Source organism: Solea senegalensis, unplaced genomic scaffold, assembly GCF_019176455.1.
Source record: "Solea senegalensis isolate Sse05_10M unplaced genomic scaffold, IFAPA_SoseM_1 scf7180000013654, whole genome shotgun sequence".
NCBI lineage: Eukaryota > Metazoa > Chordata > Actinopteri > Pleuronectiformes > Soleidae > Solea > Solea senegalensis.
In genome coordinates this window covers 1-17,288 of record NW_025320861.1, presented here as the reverse complement: position 1 = coordinate 17,288, position 17,288 = coordinate 1, and the positions used below count along the sequence as shown (strand labels likewise).

Genomic DNA, 17,288 nt, shown 5'->3' with positions numbered 1-17,288 from the left:
TTGTTTTTATCTCTTAGTGAGGACACCTCTGAGACAATATGAATTCCCCAGCCCCTTGGGTTAGGGTTAGGGTTACATCACAACTAAGTGCCTGGCCCTTAACTAAACCCAATTCTACCCCAACACAAAAAAACACGTCTTAATCCCAGTGGGGCCCAGAGAAGATGTCCCCACAAGGTCAATATGTCCTCATGAAGACAGGGTTGTATTTTGTGTGGACCTCACAAAGATATAAATACAAATATTAACACAATGAATTCCCTTGCCACTTACCCTAAACTTAACCATCACTAACTGCCTTACCCAAATCCAAAAACCAGGTCTTAACTCATAAACATGTGATAGAATATGAGGGTATGTGGACACTTTTCCAAAGTCTCCATAAAGATAAACATACAAGTACACACGCATAGAGGGTGAGGCAGTGCACAGGTCAGATACAACAGCAGTATAACTACACAGAGGATGACCTTCTTCAATCAGTGTGTGAACAAGACAGTGGATGGAGTTATGTCAACGGAGATGAAGACAGAAAGCATGTCACTGCAGCCTCTGGCCACGTCAGGTGGCCCAAAACCGCAGCTGCTGTGCATCTTTGGGACAGGAGACTTGGGAAGATCTCTGGGCCTGTGTCTGCTCCAGGCTGGCTACAGTGTGGTGTACGGCAGCCGCAGACCTCACAGCTGTGGCCCTTTGCCTCAGGGAGCTCAGGTAGAAACAAATAACATGACACTTGATTTGGGAGTGTGTTATGGGGGCAGAAGCATGCAAAGAAGATGTGTGTGTATGGAGGTGAAACATGCTCATGTCTCCTCACTGTGTGTTTTGCTCAGGTGATGAGCCACGTGGCAGCAGCTCAGTCAACCAGCGTGATCTTTGTTTGTGTTCACAGAGAACACTATCAATTCCTTGAGACAATGGCACCTCATCTAGAAGGAAAGGTGAAACAAACGATAAGTGTAAAATACTGTACTCAAGTGCTATGATGTCGACAAATAATGTTGGCTGTTGAATCTGCAAAGCAACATTATTTCGAGGTTTTGTTTTCCACATTGTAAGATATTACATTCATAGCCAGTATGCATACCCTTTAAAGTTTGGATTAATGATCGATCTTAGTTTGAAATGGTTTGTTGCACTGATATTGTAATTCTGATATCTGGTATAGCCTGAAAGAAGTTAACCCTCAGGTGTTATAAAAACTTTACAGAGTAATGTTGTTTTCTGTATAAATCTCTGAAACAACTTCAGTCCTGATCAAAACTTCAAAACATTCAATCATTTTGATGAGTTTGTTTGATTACTTGATGTGACCCCTCCACAAAAAACAACTTATTGGCCATATAACTACATTTGTGTGTTTTTTTCCATAAAACTATTAGTATCATGTAATCAAACTAGCATGTAAAGGGTTAAAATCCTGATAATTATTCAGTAATTTTGAATTTTGTTTGAAAGTGTTGATCCGAACTGAAGGCATTTCTCCTTTATGACTTATGAGGTTAGTACATTTTGAATCTGATGCTACACAAAAACTGATATTTTGGCTTTTTAAATTAAAAAAACAACAGATCAAGTAATCAAACTGTTACTATTTAAAATGATTGATTGCTTGATAGTTTTGAGCTGGGCTGAAGTTGTTTAAGACATTTATGCGTTTTTTGAATCTGATTGTAATCTCTCTAATTTTATAGCAGTTAAGTTTTTATAAGTGGACATTGTTTGTCCTCTAATGACTTATGGGTATGGTAAATTGTTTTTACAGTATTCTACTGATCTATTACAAAAATGAAGTGTGCACTAACACAGCAACGCTGGCCAGATGAAGAGGAAACATTTGCCAAAATGGACAAACATATCCATAATGAAGCCTGAGGGTTAACACATTATAATAAAACTATAAATATAAATAAGCATTCTCTCTCTCTCTTCATCATCTGAGATAATAATAAGACAATTAAAAAAAGAAAATGGAATGTATTTCACAGCTTTTTTCCCCCTTTGTTTCATCTTTGAGTACAGGTGCTGGTGGACCTTAGTAACAACCTGAAAAAAGACATGTACCCAGAAGCCAATGCCACTTACCTGCAGAGGTAAAGAAAATAACAAGATGAAGGATGTACCGTTCATAGAGATATTTGTGTATGTAATGTAAAGTAATGTTCACTGTGTCTGTGCAATAGACTCCTAGAGGAAAACTCTGTGGTTAAAGCTTTAGGTACCTTTTTCTTTCTTTTTTAAATGAATACTAGATCTTTTATCTGTAATAATAACTATTTTTTTTGGGAAAGGTGCCTCCAAACACCACTTAGAGCATGAAACATCAAAACCCTTCACTGTATCTAAAGGAAATGAGGAAATTTGCAGGGCAGCAGCTCCCCTGGCAGAACAACTCTCAGTGTATCTGTTTAGATGGAACATTGATTTTCACCATTTTGAGACTTTTGCTTCCCCATCTGTTTACTCCTAGTTACAGACATTATCAACTAAAGTCCTTGCTGTGTTTTCTCCAGGCTTGTGCCCAAAGCTGCTGTGGTGAAAGGCCTTAACACACTGTCTGCCTGGGTCCTGCAGAATGGAGTCCTGGCAGGAAAACAGGTGAGAGGACCAAGAAAGTGAGGAATCTGTTCAAAGGTGGCAGTTGAAACCTGATAAATTAGAGGCAGGAATTGTGTGATCAAACATAGATCAGTAACAGACGGGAGATATTTTCATGATGAGCCTGACAACAGCAATTTCTTTAATCTTTTCTTTAAAAGTGATGGGAGAACCCAACTCTCTGATTTGTTTCTAACAGGATTGCTTCGTCACACATCAGGCACAATTCACAATTCAAGTGATTGATTCCATTTGTGTTGCCGCAGATTATTGATTTAGTCATATTTCCATAACAATGTAAGAGAAAATGAGGAGCACGTATAAACACACAAACAAACAGAACACACTTTGTGATGTTGCAAAGTCAAGAGACCAATGTTTATTGTAGCTTCCGTTTCACAGCTACAAAGAGAAACGCAAACATGCTGGAACCTCTGGAGACTAAACCTGAATCTGCCTTGAATCCTCTTCAACACAAACAACCCTCCCATACACACACACATGCACGCACACACACACACACACACACACACACACACACACACACACACACACACACACACTACCGCAGTGCTCTATTTTCCCAGAAAAAAAAGGGGAGCTGTGAGAAAGCAGGAGCGGTGTACGGTGTAGGTGCAGTACATATCCACATGCACATGCTTGTAAGTGTGTGCTATTCCCCAGCCAGCAATTTGATCAGATCCGCAGCAGGGTTGTGACTCTGTCACATTTACATTCAGATGGAGATTTAGTCTGTCGGCCGTCCCCTGCTGTTACTGGTGCAGTAATGTAGGGAGACATGGCTGGATGCCCGGTCCACTTATACACACACCTGGGAGAAAACTGCTCAATCCTACTGACTCGCCTGTATGCCTGTCAGACTGCTCTCTCTCTTTCCAAAGCTCTCCAGCCATCTCTCTTACTTTATACGAGAGCACTTTTTTCCCTTCCCTTAATAAACAATTTAATCGTCTTATCACAGAGCTGTGACTGTGGTAATAAGCTTCAGCATGGTGAGATCTAGAAATGGGATTACAAATTGAGCCGTATATATGTACTGTATACAGTGCACGCAGCACTACATGCTTCACTTACTGACTTTATAAATTATAAATTCAGTAAAAAAAACACTTAATCAGAACTGGTGGAGATAAACAAAACAAGGTAAATTTTATAGGCAGTCATGCACTGGATATTCCAAACATGGCTGGTATCTAAAGATCAGAGTGATTACTTAAAACTAAAAATCAAAAGCTCAGTAGATTGCAGCCAACAGGGGAAACAAATATTCCTTTTTGAAGAGATGCACATGTGGGTTTTCTCCGGATTCTCCGCTTTCCTCCCACAGTGTAAACACATGCAGATTTGTCAATTAGGCAAATTTGGACACTCTAAATTGACTGTAGGTGTGAGTGTGAGAGTGGATAGTTGTTTGTCTCTATGTGGTCCTGTGATGGACTGGTGACCTGTCCAGGGTGTCCCCCACCTGTCCCGCCACCCTCATTTCATATGATTTGATTTCAAAGTTTATCTGAACGTATAAAAGAAACAGACAAACGTAACAAATAAAGGCATGTGTTGTTGTTTTTTTAATTACCCCAGTCACATAATTAGCTAAAAGGATATTTTGATATCACTGGATAGAAGTGAACAATGATCTATGTGATGTGTGCTTAGGGCCTTGTTACTAATGAATAACAAAGCCAACAATGAGCTAATCTCACTAACAAGTATTGTCTGATTTATCTTCTCCATAAAAACACACTGTTGCTGGGTGTCTTGTTCCTTCAGTGTAAGTAATTCCACACACATCATCCTGCTTTTATAAATACTAAATAAGTGGCCTCCACAAATGCACTGTTTAATCCTGTTTGAGTATTGCTTAAACCACGCTGCCAAGCTTCTTAATGTCTTTACTTAGCTTGAAAGTATACATTTGCTTTTAAAGATCTTCACTTGGAAACTGTGGGCTTCGAGCGGGACAGAGCTTTTTTTTTCTTATGTTGTTCTTATGATGTGTTTCACCTATGTTCATTTATTACTGCCTGCCTTTTTATGCTCTATCAAAATTCCCAGGTCACTTTGTCAGTTTGTCTATGCTGTTCCTCGTTCCTGCTCATGTCCCTCAGTTATTTAGGATTTTCAGTTTCTTTGTTTTTACCTTAAGGTCTTCATGATATCTAAATCAAAATTTGCAGTACCTCTCTCTTTTCTTGTTCTATTTACTATTTCAATTGGATTGCAGAGGTTGCTATGCCCTCAGTTATGCTTTTTTTTTTTTGATGACTCATTTTTTATTTGGGGGGAGTGTAAGTTGCATCCAATCAAGTACTGTATGTCCTTTTGATGCCCTGCCCCAACCCGACGTACCATTCATGTGCATCACCTCCATTATGAGATGAGCTTGTGTTTCCCTGGTGTCTCCCTCCTCACTCGCTCCCCCGCATCATCATATATGGCCTCACCCCAGAAATGACTTGACATACACATGCAGCAGCTACTAGCGCTCCATGAGCCATGTCATGGGGACTTTAGACTTAGACTTGTTTTTGTCTCTTCAGACTTTTATTTGGGTCTTACTTTTGTTGCTATGCACATGACAAGTACACGAGAATGAGAAAGTAGAGAGAAATGACAGACATGGTTTTTCCTCTGTCCTTGGTAATTAATGAGAATTCCTCCATGCTCCAGGTGTACCTGTGTGGGAACACTGCAGAAGCAAAGCAGGCCGTAGCAGATGTGGCCACTAAACTGGGTCTCACTGTTCTGGATAGAGGGTCTTTGTCTGCAGCCAGGGAACTTGAGGACTTCCCCCTGCAGCTGTTCCCGCAGTGGAGACTGCCTCTACGTGTGGCCGTCTGCCTCACTGCCTTCTTCTTCTTCTACCTGCTCATTAGAGATGTCATTTATGCATATGTTGAACAGGGCAAAGATGTGTCTTTCAGGATAATGGTGGCTCTTGCCAATAAGGTAAACTTTCTCTCTCTCTCTGTCTGTCTCTCTCTCTCTCTCACACACACACACTCACTCACTTTTTATGCCCTGATTCCTGTTCCCTTTAAAGGATCTGTTGTTGCTTTATCCATCATTTTTTAGGTGTTTCCCATTGTGTCACTCATCATGCTGTCCCTGTGTTATCTGCCTGGTGTCATAGCTGCCTTCCTTCAGCTCTATAGAGGAACCAAATACAAGTCAGACGTCAAACCACACAATATTAATTATACTTTTTTTCCCTCTTTGGGTGTAACGTATCTTTTTGCATGTTCTAGGCGTTTCCCTGATTGGCTGGATCGCTGGATGTTGTGCAGGAAGCAGATGGGTCTGGTTGCACTGGGCTTTGCTTTTCTCCATGCCATCTACACATTCATCATTCCCATTCGCTATGCTGTCAGACACAAACTCATCTCACGCGTGGTGGATGAGGTACAGCAGGCTGGTTTCTGGCTTCTGCAGTAATTCGGCAGTCCTGTGCGAAGAAGAACGTGACATACATCCATCACTGAGTGGAGAATTCACCCTTCTCTGTGTCTCTGTCTCTCTTCTAGATGAAGAACAATAAAACCACTCCATTTTACTTTGATAATACAGAGGCATGGGGCACGGACTCTTTCTTTGTGCTTGGAATCCTGGGTTTCTTTCTCTATGTCCTGCTAGGACTGACATCTCTGCCCTCTGTGGGAGGCACCCTCAGCTGGAGAGAGTTCAACTTCATTCAGGTTAGTGCTTAATGTGCACGTGTGTGTGTGTGTAGTGTGTGCATGTGTGTGTTCACCTTTAGGCCCTCAGATGTTAGTAGTCATGTGCGCATTATCAAACTTTGATCACCTTTCGCTGTGATAATCTGGACTTTCCAGGTTTTCCTCAGAGTTGCAAAACGGTTGTAGAAGCAGCGTGTCCCCAGCACTCATTTCCCTGGAGCCTAGTTAACCAAATGCAGAGTGAAAGCCTGCCAGAAATTAGCCCTGGATTTTAAATGTTAAGATATTCATTAAATAGAATTATGATACCAGGTATAATCCCTAGTGAGAAAATTGTTAATTCAGGTCACAGGTCCATTTGTGTAAAGGTCAAATATATGGTAGGCCTCAGAAATGGAATAAAATTCAGAGACAGAGTTCGGGGTCAAGATAATCCACGTGACCTGTTATGAAAGATACAAAACATAACATTTTCTATGTTGTAAGAGCATAAGATCATGGTTTTCATTATAAGAATGTATATGTTTGATTATACATACTCATAGCTGTAAGGATTTCCTATTTTATATATATAACAAATTCAATCACAGGTTATTACTGCACAACATTAATATATATGTTTCCTTATTGTGCTATTCGCGCTCATTAGCTTAATTAGCATAATTAGCTGTGAATGAATGAGAGCATCAGCAATCAAATGCTAAAAGTGTAAATTAAAACACATTATCCAAGTAATTAAAAAATAACCAAGACTCAAAGGCCACTGGTGCTACTGAAGCAATTATTCTGGAATGGCTGTGAAACCGTTTACATTGTTAGCTTATTTTAATGCTCGAGGACTCCACATGTACAGACGATGTTCTGACATTCTTCTTAACATTTTACAGAGAAATACCAAGAGAAAAGTTACACAGAATTAGCCTTTTTATTTTGCAAAAACGCTAATCCATGAGCCCAAAACTTTATAATGAAAAGCCAGATTTTAGGCATGCTGTATCTATTTATGAACATGTATGAGTCCAATTAATGTTCTGGACTAAAACTTCTTTCAGTTCAACTTAAGCTACTTATTCACTATAGAGACAATAGTGTAATTAACCCGAGGGAGAAAAAGCTTATGTTGGTAATGTGAAAATTCAACAAAGAAAAAACAGATTGTAAAACATGTTTTTTGTTTCCCTCAGTCTAAGCTGGGCCATCTGACCCTTTTCATATGCACTGCCCATGGCTACATATACGGCTGGAACAAATTTCTTCGTCTCTCTACCTACAAATGGTACACACCTCCGGGCTACATGCTCTGTCTGATCGTGCCGTCTGTGGTTTTGGTGCTCAAGGTGTTGCTCCTCCTTCCCTGCGTGGACCGCACCCTCACCCGTATTCGACAAGGCTGGGAGAGGACTCAGAGCAAGGCCACCAACCTGTGAGCTGAGGTCGTCAGGGTTGTAGTCTGATTACAGAGGATTTCTGTTATTCGTTAGTTCGGGGGGGAAATTCTTAATAATGTATATACATGTACCTTAAGAATACAGACGATGTGGATAATATTCTCATTTTGCAATATGAATGATTAAATCAATCTTAAATGTTGACTGTTTGGAACAAACAAAGATGAACATACTCATACTATGACAATCAGTTCCAAATATTTAATTTCGCTTATGCCAGATTGTCCAATAGCCAAATACAAAAAATGTGGAAAAAAAGTGAAAGATACATGATTGCAGCCAAATGGACACATCTCTGTGGATGCTATTGTTGTCAATGTCGGTTTCAACTGAATTTTGGAAAACAAAGCAGATTTCACGTGTGTGATTTATCCTTTTCGCAGAATGTGGCGAAAAATAGATTGCTATTCTCCTGCTGAAATCCATTGTTTTGATAAACATAGACAATAGTCTCCATTTCCCCTGCTCCTCCTCCTCCTTCAGAGGGTGTGATTGTGTCCCAGAGATTGCTCTCTTTTCAGGATGTTATTGATCTCCTCATGTTCTGCCCCAAAGTGCCTCTTCTGAAGGGCACATAAACAGTAAACATCTATCTATATATATGTATATATATATAGAGAGAGAGAGATTTTTTCTTCGTCTCCTTTGTAACGAGAAAACATGGGAATTATCAGAAAGAACATCAGTCATCACAACCTTAGGAAAGTTCAGACCCGTAGAGATGACTCGGAGAGATAAGTCCTTTGTTGTGTGTGGGTGCTCTGTCACATGCAAAGTTAGCCCAAGGGGCAACTGGAAAGCATCGAGATTCGCAAATTGGCGAGTTGCAACCAGAAGTTCAGAAGCATCACCTGAAATCAGGCTCCTATTAGACTGTCAGTCACAATGGTGTCCACTCATATGTGCTGTACTTTATCGTCTGGGGCTGAAACTAGACTTGACACCATAGACTCCTCAGGAAAATGTCTACTGAAGTTGTATATCAAGCGAGAAGTAGACTCATTTTCCCATAGACTTCCAGTTTTTGCAATCAACCGAGTCGCCCCTGGTGGCTGTTCAATGTATTTTTGCTTTCTGAGCGTGTCTATTTTTTATAATGCAGTCTCTGGTTCGTCCATCGTTATCCAGAACACAGTTCTCTTGCGTTTTTCCATTTAGAAACACCACTCGCACTGAATACAGATTCATGGACCGCTGTTCAGCTCTGTCAGAAAATGCTTGCCCCCCCTGCATCTCGTATCTGCACCACATCAGCTGGTGACACAGACAATTGGGTGTGCTTTACTTTTATCAGGCTGAAGATAGAGGATGATTCTAGGGGGAAAAAAAAGTCCGTTTTTTTTTTTTTACTAAAAGCAGAACATTCTAATACGTACTGTTATCTCGCGTCTAACATCATTATCTGCACACACAATCTGTAATCCCTTACATCCTTTCTCATTGTTTTACTCTCCCATCACCAAGAAGCTGCTGTTAATTTTAGCCTGTTTCCTGCTGTGTGTGTGTGTGTGTGTGTGTGTGCGCGTGCATGCGTGCAGCGACATAAATGAGGCAGAGAATTCCAATATTGCCACGGGTAAAAATTGGGATGTAGCAACATACAGAGAAGCTGTGAAACAAGCAAACGTACAGTCATTATTTCCACTCACGTTTAATTTCACTCACCTAGACAACCTTGAAACCCGTAACGAGATTATGTGTGTCCAGCCATGAAGGGTTGACTCAATAAGAGAATAAATAAACAGCTGAAATTGCGGGTAAGGGCACAGATCACGGACAGGATTTAATGAAGAATTAATCAATGAATCATGTGTGAAATATACACTTGGTTGGTGAATGAAAGGTATATAATGATGCTGAAAGTTGTGCGAATGTTCGTATCAAATCGTGCAGTGTACAGGTCATTTTTCTTTATATCAAAATGATAGTAATAGTTCTGAATCACTTGACATTTCTCATCAGCAAAGTTGTAGGGAAGCCTGTTTTGCTTTTGTAAAGTAAATAAAAATCATAATGAACAAATGATGTTATTTTCCTTTTGTTTAACAGTAAAGATTTTCTATTCTGTTACACAGTTTGAAGGAACCCATTTTAACTAAACAACATAGTATGCTAATTTCTTCTGTCGAGAGCAACTGGTATCATGTCTAAACAGAAACATGTTTTTATTTTAATGTCTTAAATGTCTTCACTCAAGATGAGACTTAACAAAAAGTTTTCCCCAAATAGATTTGGTCTACTGATAAATCCATCCATTATCTACCACCCCCTGCGACCCTCCACCAATAACACTCTGGTTACATGAAATAAGTTCTTCCATACAGATCAGAAAGTCCAACTCTTTATGGCCTCCGGTTTAAATTTAAAATGTATTGGTGTACTTGTACCTTGGCCTTGTATAGTAAGGGGCCAAAGGGCATCCCAGGCACATTGTCTGTTGAATTAGACTTTGACAATAAGCTCAAAATCCCAATCTCGCAGTGTGCTGAGGTAAAGGTTGCCCTTTATTGCATCAGGAAGCGGCTCGAGTGTCATATGGGCCTTTTTCGGAGTTCTCACAGAGCACATAATACTTAATTGATTCTGCAGGAATGTCATAAGAGAGGCATTTAGGGTGAGCAGTGTTACATGTGCAGCTCTTATCATGCAGGTTAAAATATTGTGGAAGTCCTAGGAAACTCTTAAAATGAGTAAATCAAAAGAACTCACCAGTCCCCAAGTCACAATACAGACCTATAGACTTAGCCATGAACAGACTGATCAGTATAAATGTTTGATGACTGAGTTTTGTGCTTCTTTCATTCATGCACTCTTAAGTTGTTAAAACGAACAAACACTAAGGTTTAGATTACCTCATGTTTATGAAGAAACTTCACAGCACATTGCACTGGGGGAGCAGGACATTGTGCAAGATGTATGATGAAAGTTATTCAAAACTATAATATTCATTTGAAAATTAAAAACAAATTTATATTGATCTGTTTTTTTCTTAAATGAGCTGATGTTTTCTAAGCCGTGATCCCTGGTGGTTTTCGATTCAATTCATTAATTTACTGTAATCATGTATGCAAAAATGTCATTTTTCTTATGACTCTGATAGCGTTTGGTAAAGAATAAATAAACATAATGAATGCTACCAGGTATTATTGTAGAGTTCTCGTCCATGATTGTAAATCTGTGCCCATATTAAAGTATGCGATGCACAGTTTTTGTTCATTTCTGAGTCCTGTGTCCTGTGTAATGTTCTCTCTGCTGAGGGCTCCTGTGGTGGAGGGGACCGCACTCCCCTCTCTCAACTCATGTGATGAGATCCTGCATCGACTTGGGGGAATCCTGCAGTTCAGAGCGAATGTTTTCTGGAGAACGACATCAGATCAGCCTGAGGGATGAACCCCAGAGAAGGATAAGACTGAAACGACTAGACAGTGCACTACATTCAACTCAGCTGGGAAAGATTCTCTGATTTTGACTGAGCTTTCAGACAGGAGGAGATTTTTTGAGCAAGAGAGAGGAAGGAAGGGGGCAGATAGAGAAACAAGAGAGAAGTATTAAATCACACTAAGGTTCATCTTAAGGTTTTAAGTTTTTAAAGGGTTTTAGCGTTCCGATACTCACTGTACGCCTTTTTCTTTTACATAAAGAGATATTTTTTTATTGGTTTGTCTCTGTTATCTTTGTTGACAATAGCAAAAAAACAATAGACGTGCAGCATCTTTGTGTCTGTGTACACGTGTTGTACCAGCAGCAGCAGCAGCAGCTTGAACACCGAGCACAGAAAGCACCACCAGAACAGCAGGTGCTGCAGCCCAGGAAAATACTAGTTTTAGGGCATTGTAAGAGAGAAGAATGAGTCATAAGATATTCTATTGCATTTACACACACAAATAATTGATTAGAACTACAAAGAAAAGCACAGATCTATGTATTCAGGGTTTGAGCACACCAAGTGTGCTTTTCTTTTTCATACAATAGTGAGTAAATGTACAGACACAGCACATAAGGATTAACTGTCACTTAGAGTAAGGCAGTAAATATCAATCTGATGTTTGACATGTATAGAGGAGGGAGAGAGCAACTGTCAATTTGTTGGAGTCTGGTTCTACAAGAAAAGTATGCAGCTCCTGTTTAGCCCAAAGCAAAAACATTTAGTCAGAGACACTTTCTTATCTAGCATCTAACAATATTATCTTCACATACAATCTACATCTGCAACTCCCTCTATTATTATTCTCCTATTACCAAGGAGCTGCTATTCATTTGTGTGTGTGTGTGTGTGTGTGTGATGGAGAAATGAGATTCCAATATTGCCCTGGGAAAGAATTAAGACGTAGCAATATGCAAGAAAAAGCTGTGAAACAAGCAAAACCTATCATCTCACTGAGACAACCTTCAAATCCATAATAAGATTATATGTGTCCAGCCGTGAAGAGTTGACTCAGTATGGACATAAATAAGCAGGGGAAATTGTGGGTAAGGACACAGATCATGGACCATTTTTAATGAAGAGTCTGTCCACGATTCATGTGTGAAATATCCACCTGGATCCTGAGCAGTGCCGAGGAAACTGAGGAAAGGGTTTTCAAATATGTATTAATACGCTTGTAAAACCAACCAAACTGCTTTGCTTTTGTCTCTGGCAACTAAATCTAGTTCTTAAAAGTTAGAGAATTATTATCTACATAAGCCTCAAACATGATTTTTTGATATTAATGAGGTTATTGATTATTGGGTATAAGTTAATTCCAGGCACATAAATGTTTATGTGAAGATCTAATGAAGTTTGAATGTTGATAAAAACTGTTGTAAATCTATTTCTAATATAAATATTTTACTATGGGACAACCCTTATAACTAAATGAATACTGTATACTTTGAAATTGTTAATTGTTTCTCAACTTCTTGTGGTGTTAAATTTGAACATAGTGAGCGTTATCAGTGCTGTGTGATTTGATTGTTGTGGTTTTTTTTTAAGCAAACTTAAATGGACTACATGCAAAATATTAGTGTTTGTGTTAGTAGTGAAATGTGGAGAAACGTAAGCACCGTGTGATTGAATGAAGACATCGTTCATTGAAGTACAATAACAGAATGAGACGTGTTCAGCTCATGAAAATAATAACACTGAGTTCAAGCTGCATTATAGTTTTTTGACAGCAGGGAGCAGAGGAGCTTTGAAACACACAGATCCACAGTCTGGATCTTATTGCTGTGTAAAGAGCTTTTGGCTAACGTGTTACAAAACAATGGCCTACATACAACAGACAACAGAGCAAATGAAACACCATCTAAAAAAAAGTGGTACTATAAATACACGGTATTAAAATATGTTGTGGGCAAGACCAAGACAATGTGTTAAACTGATGATACATTGTTGTTGGACATTAAATATGTAAACAGTTAAAGTAGTTAACCTTTGACCTTAAGCCTTTGAGTAAATATTCTTATGAGGAAATGAATGTGGCTTTGTAGACCTTTGATGTTATTAAAACTTTTATTAGATAAAGGTTACAGTCAAGGGTCCACTATGATAGATAGGTAGATATGTACTGGAAAATATCTAGCAAATTGCTTGTTGGACGTGTCCGTTAGAGGCTGTGTTTTTTGACAATTTTGAAAATCTATCAATCATCATTCACTTCCTGGAACATCATGGGAATATTTCTGTGTGTTGTAAATCCGAGAGAGCCTCAGGCATGTGGATGGAAATGTAACCTGGATGTGCGCCCAAAGACACACGTCACATGATTAGAGTGTGTTTCCAGCCTGCGAGTCTCTCCTGTTATTTCAAAGGAAAACTAAATATGTTTGTGTTTAATGGCACAGAACAATTACTTTCTTATTAAATGCCTAAAAGTTCTACATGTGGGTCAACACGCTTTTGTTCCCATTTCCATTTTACATAAATGCATAGCTAAGTGTATCATATTAACATTTTTGACCTTTTAAAGTATGTATGATTGCAGAGCGGTCTGCAGGGGTCAAACTGTCAGAGGAGGTTGGGGAGAACATGAAATTCCGGGAAACACTTTGCAGGTTAGTTGGAAGGGAGACAACACTGTGACGGCTGCATACATCAGTCGTCAGCTCGGGTTCTGCGCCTGGGTTATACATTTGGTCACACATTGGGCTGTGGGGTCACATAGAGTCATGTGGAGCTTAACCAGTACAGTGTGAACTCATTTAATAATGGTTTGAATGTAAGGGGCATTTGTTTAAGTGGCTTTCTGTAAGATGTTTACATATTAATGATCTTTTTGCCAGTGAATGACGAGATCATTGTGGCTGTCACGAATCCCCACCAGCGAGAGCAAAGCAATGAGGCTGCAGTTAAATTACACGTGTTGCTTATGTTTAGCCCCTTTAATATTTAAAAGAAACACATTTCAGCTTTAAAAGAAAAAACAAGATATTTTGCAGCTCAATGCATGATTCAAAAAATGAATGAATTGTGTAAATCACTGCACAGTCTTTATCTCTACGAAGCAAAAGCTTTATATGTGTAAAATTGTACACAAAACTGTATTTATTTGCTGCTTGTAGAAAACAAGTTTGATTTGTTTGTCATGTTAAATAAAGTGACCTTGCAGAAAAATTGTCACACTCATGAACCTCTATATTAATTATATATAATGTTAAAAACAGTTTAAAACAGTCACAAATTGGACCATGAGATGAAGATTAAAAACGGTGGAGAGCAGTCATGAAAAACAAACTTACAATTTAAGTGATTTTGCAGTTTTGAGATGCTACTATTGTTTGTTTGCATATTTAGCTGGTGTTACTTTCACACATTTTGGTACAAATCGCATATGGTCAAAAAAACATTTTTTTTTAGAGAAATCTAAAAAAATGTAACAATTATTCTTATCTTAATCAGTTTCATTTGACAGTATCTTCGGTTGGGTAAACATTCAATGTCAGGCAGTTGGTTTGATGATGCATAATATTTTTCTGTGTACTGATATAAAATTTACAGATTGGCTAATGAGAATCACTGTTAGTAACACATTACACTGTAATATACTGAATATTACACAGTATTATTATTTATTACCCCAATCATTTCACAGTACATTGTCACATTATGACTTTTTGGTCAAATTTTGGATGACATACTAACCTATGACTTTTTTGTCACATTTCGGACAACATACTAAACAATGACATTTTTGTCACATTTTGGACGACATACTAAAGTATGACTTTTTTTTCAGATTTTGGCTGACATACAAACCTACCACTTTTTGGTCAAATTTTGGACAAAATACTAACCTATGACTTTTTTGTCAAATTTTGGACGACATACTAAACTAAGACTTTTTGTCACTTTTTGACGTACTAAACTGTGACATTTTGTCACATTTTGGACGACGTACTAAACTATGACATTTTTGTCAAATTTGGGACGACATACTAACCTATGACTTTTTTGTTACATTTTGGACGACATTCTAACCTATGAATTTTTGTCACATTTTGGACAACATACTAACCTATGACTTTTTTGTCAAATTTTAGACAACATACTAAAGTATGACTTTTTTGTCAAATTTTGGACGTCATACTAAACTAAGATGTTTTTGTCACATTTTGGATGACAAACTTAACTATGACATTTTTGTCACATTTTTGACAACATACTAAACTATGACATTTTGGGTCAAATTTTGACAACATACTAAAGTATGACTTTTTTTTCAGATTTTGCCTGACATACAAACCTACCACTTTTTGGTCAAATTTTGGACAAAATACTAACCTATGACTTTTTTGTCAAATTTTGGACGACATACTAAACTAAGATGTTTTTGTCACTTTTTGGACGACATACTAAACTATGACATTTTTGTCACATTTTTTGTCACATTTTTGACAACATACTAAACTATGACATTTTGTCAAATTTTGACAACATTGAACATGTAAACTTTTTTGAGCATTTTTTGTCAAATTTGGACGACATACTAACCTATGAAATTTTTTTCTCATTTTGGACGACATACTAAACTATGACATTTTTGTCACATTTTGGACGACATACTTAACTATGACATTTTTGTCACATTTTGGACGACATACTAAACTATGACATTTTGTCACATTTTGGACGACATACTAAACTATGACATTTTGTCACATTTTGGATGACATACTAAACTATGAGGGCCACACGGTTGTGTAGTGGTTAGCACTCTCGCCTTGCAGCGAGAAGACCCGGGTTCGAGCCCCGGTTGGAACAAGGGCCTTTCTGCATGGAGTTTGCATGTTCTCCCCGTGTGTGCGTGGGTTCTCTCCGGGTACTCCGGCTTCCTCCCACAGTCCAAAAACATGCAGTGTGGGGATTAGGTAAATTGGACACTCTAAATTGACCATAGGAGTGAGTGTGAGAGTGAATGGTTGTTTGTCTCTAGTTGTGTGTGGCCCTGCGATGGACTGGCGAACTGTCCAGGGGGTACCCCGCCTATCGCCCGATGTAGCTGAGATTGGCACAGCATCCCCCGCGACCCTCTGGTGGAGGATAAAGCGGTTAGATGATGACTGACTGACTGACTAAACTATGAAATTTTGGGTCAAATTTTGACAACATACTAAAGTATGACTTTTTTTTCAGATTTTGGACGACATACTAACCTACCACTTTTTGGTCAAATTTTGGACAAAATACTGACCTATGACTTTTTTTGTCAAATTTGGGACAACATGCTGAAGTAAGACTTTTTTGTCATATTTTATACGACGTACTAACCTATGACATTTTTGTCACTTTTTGGACGACTTACTAAACTATGACATTTTTGTCACTTTTTGGACGACATACTAAACTATGACGTTTTTGTCACATTTTGGACGACATACTAAAGTATGACTTTTTTTTCAGATTTTGGCTGACATACAAACCTACCACTTTTTGGTCAAATTTTGGACAAAATACTAACCTATGACTTTTTTGTCAAATTTTGGACGACATACTAAACTAAGACTTTTTGTCACTTTTTGGACGACATACTAAACTGTGACATTTTGTCACATTTTGGACGACGTACTAAACTATGACATTTTTGTCAAATTTGGGACGACATACTAACCTATGACTTTTTTGTTACATTTTGGACGACATTCTAACCTATGAATTTTTGTCACATTTTGGACAACATACTAACCTATGACTTTTTTGTCAAATTTTAGACAACATACTAAAGTATGACTTTTTTGTCAAATTTTGGACGTCATACTAAACTAAGATGTTTTTGTCACATTTTGGATGACAAACTTAACTATGACATTTTTGTCACATTTTTGACAACATACTAAACTATGACATTTTGGGTCAAATTTTGACAACATACTAAAGTATGACTTTTTTTTCAGATTTTGCCTGACATACAAACCTACCACTTTTTGGTCAAATTTTGGACAAAATACTAACCTATGACTTTTTTGTCAAATTTTGGACGACATACTAAACTAAGATGTTTTTGTCACTTTTTGGACGACATACTAAACTATGACATTTTTGTCACATTTTGGACGACATACGAAAGTA

At 38.3% G+C, this 17,288-nt stretch overlaps 1 protein-coding gene across 1 annotated transcript; it reads left to right on the top strand.

Annotated features, from left to right (window-relative positions):
* The first annotated feature begins 415 nt into the window (after positions 1–415).
* LOC122760455 (metalloreductase STEAP4-like) lies at positions 416–9,766 on the top strand. Its single transcript, XM_044015552.1, has 9 exons — positions 416–711; positions 834–941; positions 2,023–2,093; positions 2,514–2,598; positions 5,290–5,568; positions 5,695–5,789; positions 5,868–6,021; positions 6,144–6,314; positions 7,481–9,766. Exons 1-9 carry the CDS (start codon positions 466–468, stop codon positions 7,721–7,723), a joined length of 1,452 nt encoding a protein of 483 aa, XP_043871487.1. The 5' UTR covers positions 416–465; the 3' UTR covers positions 7,724–9,766.
* The last annotated feature ends 7,522 nt before the right edge of the window (positions 9,767–17,288 follow it).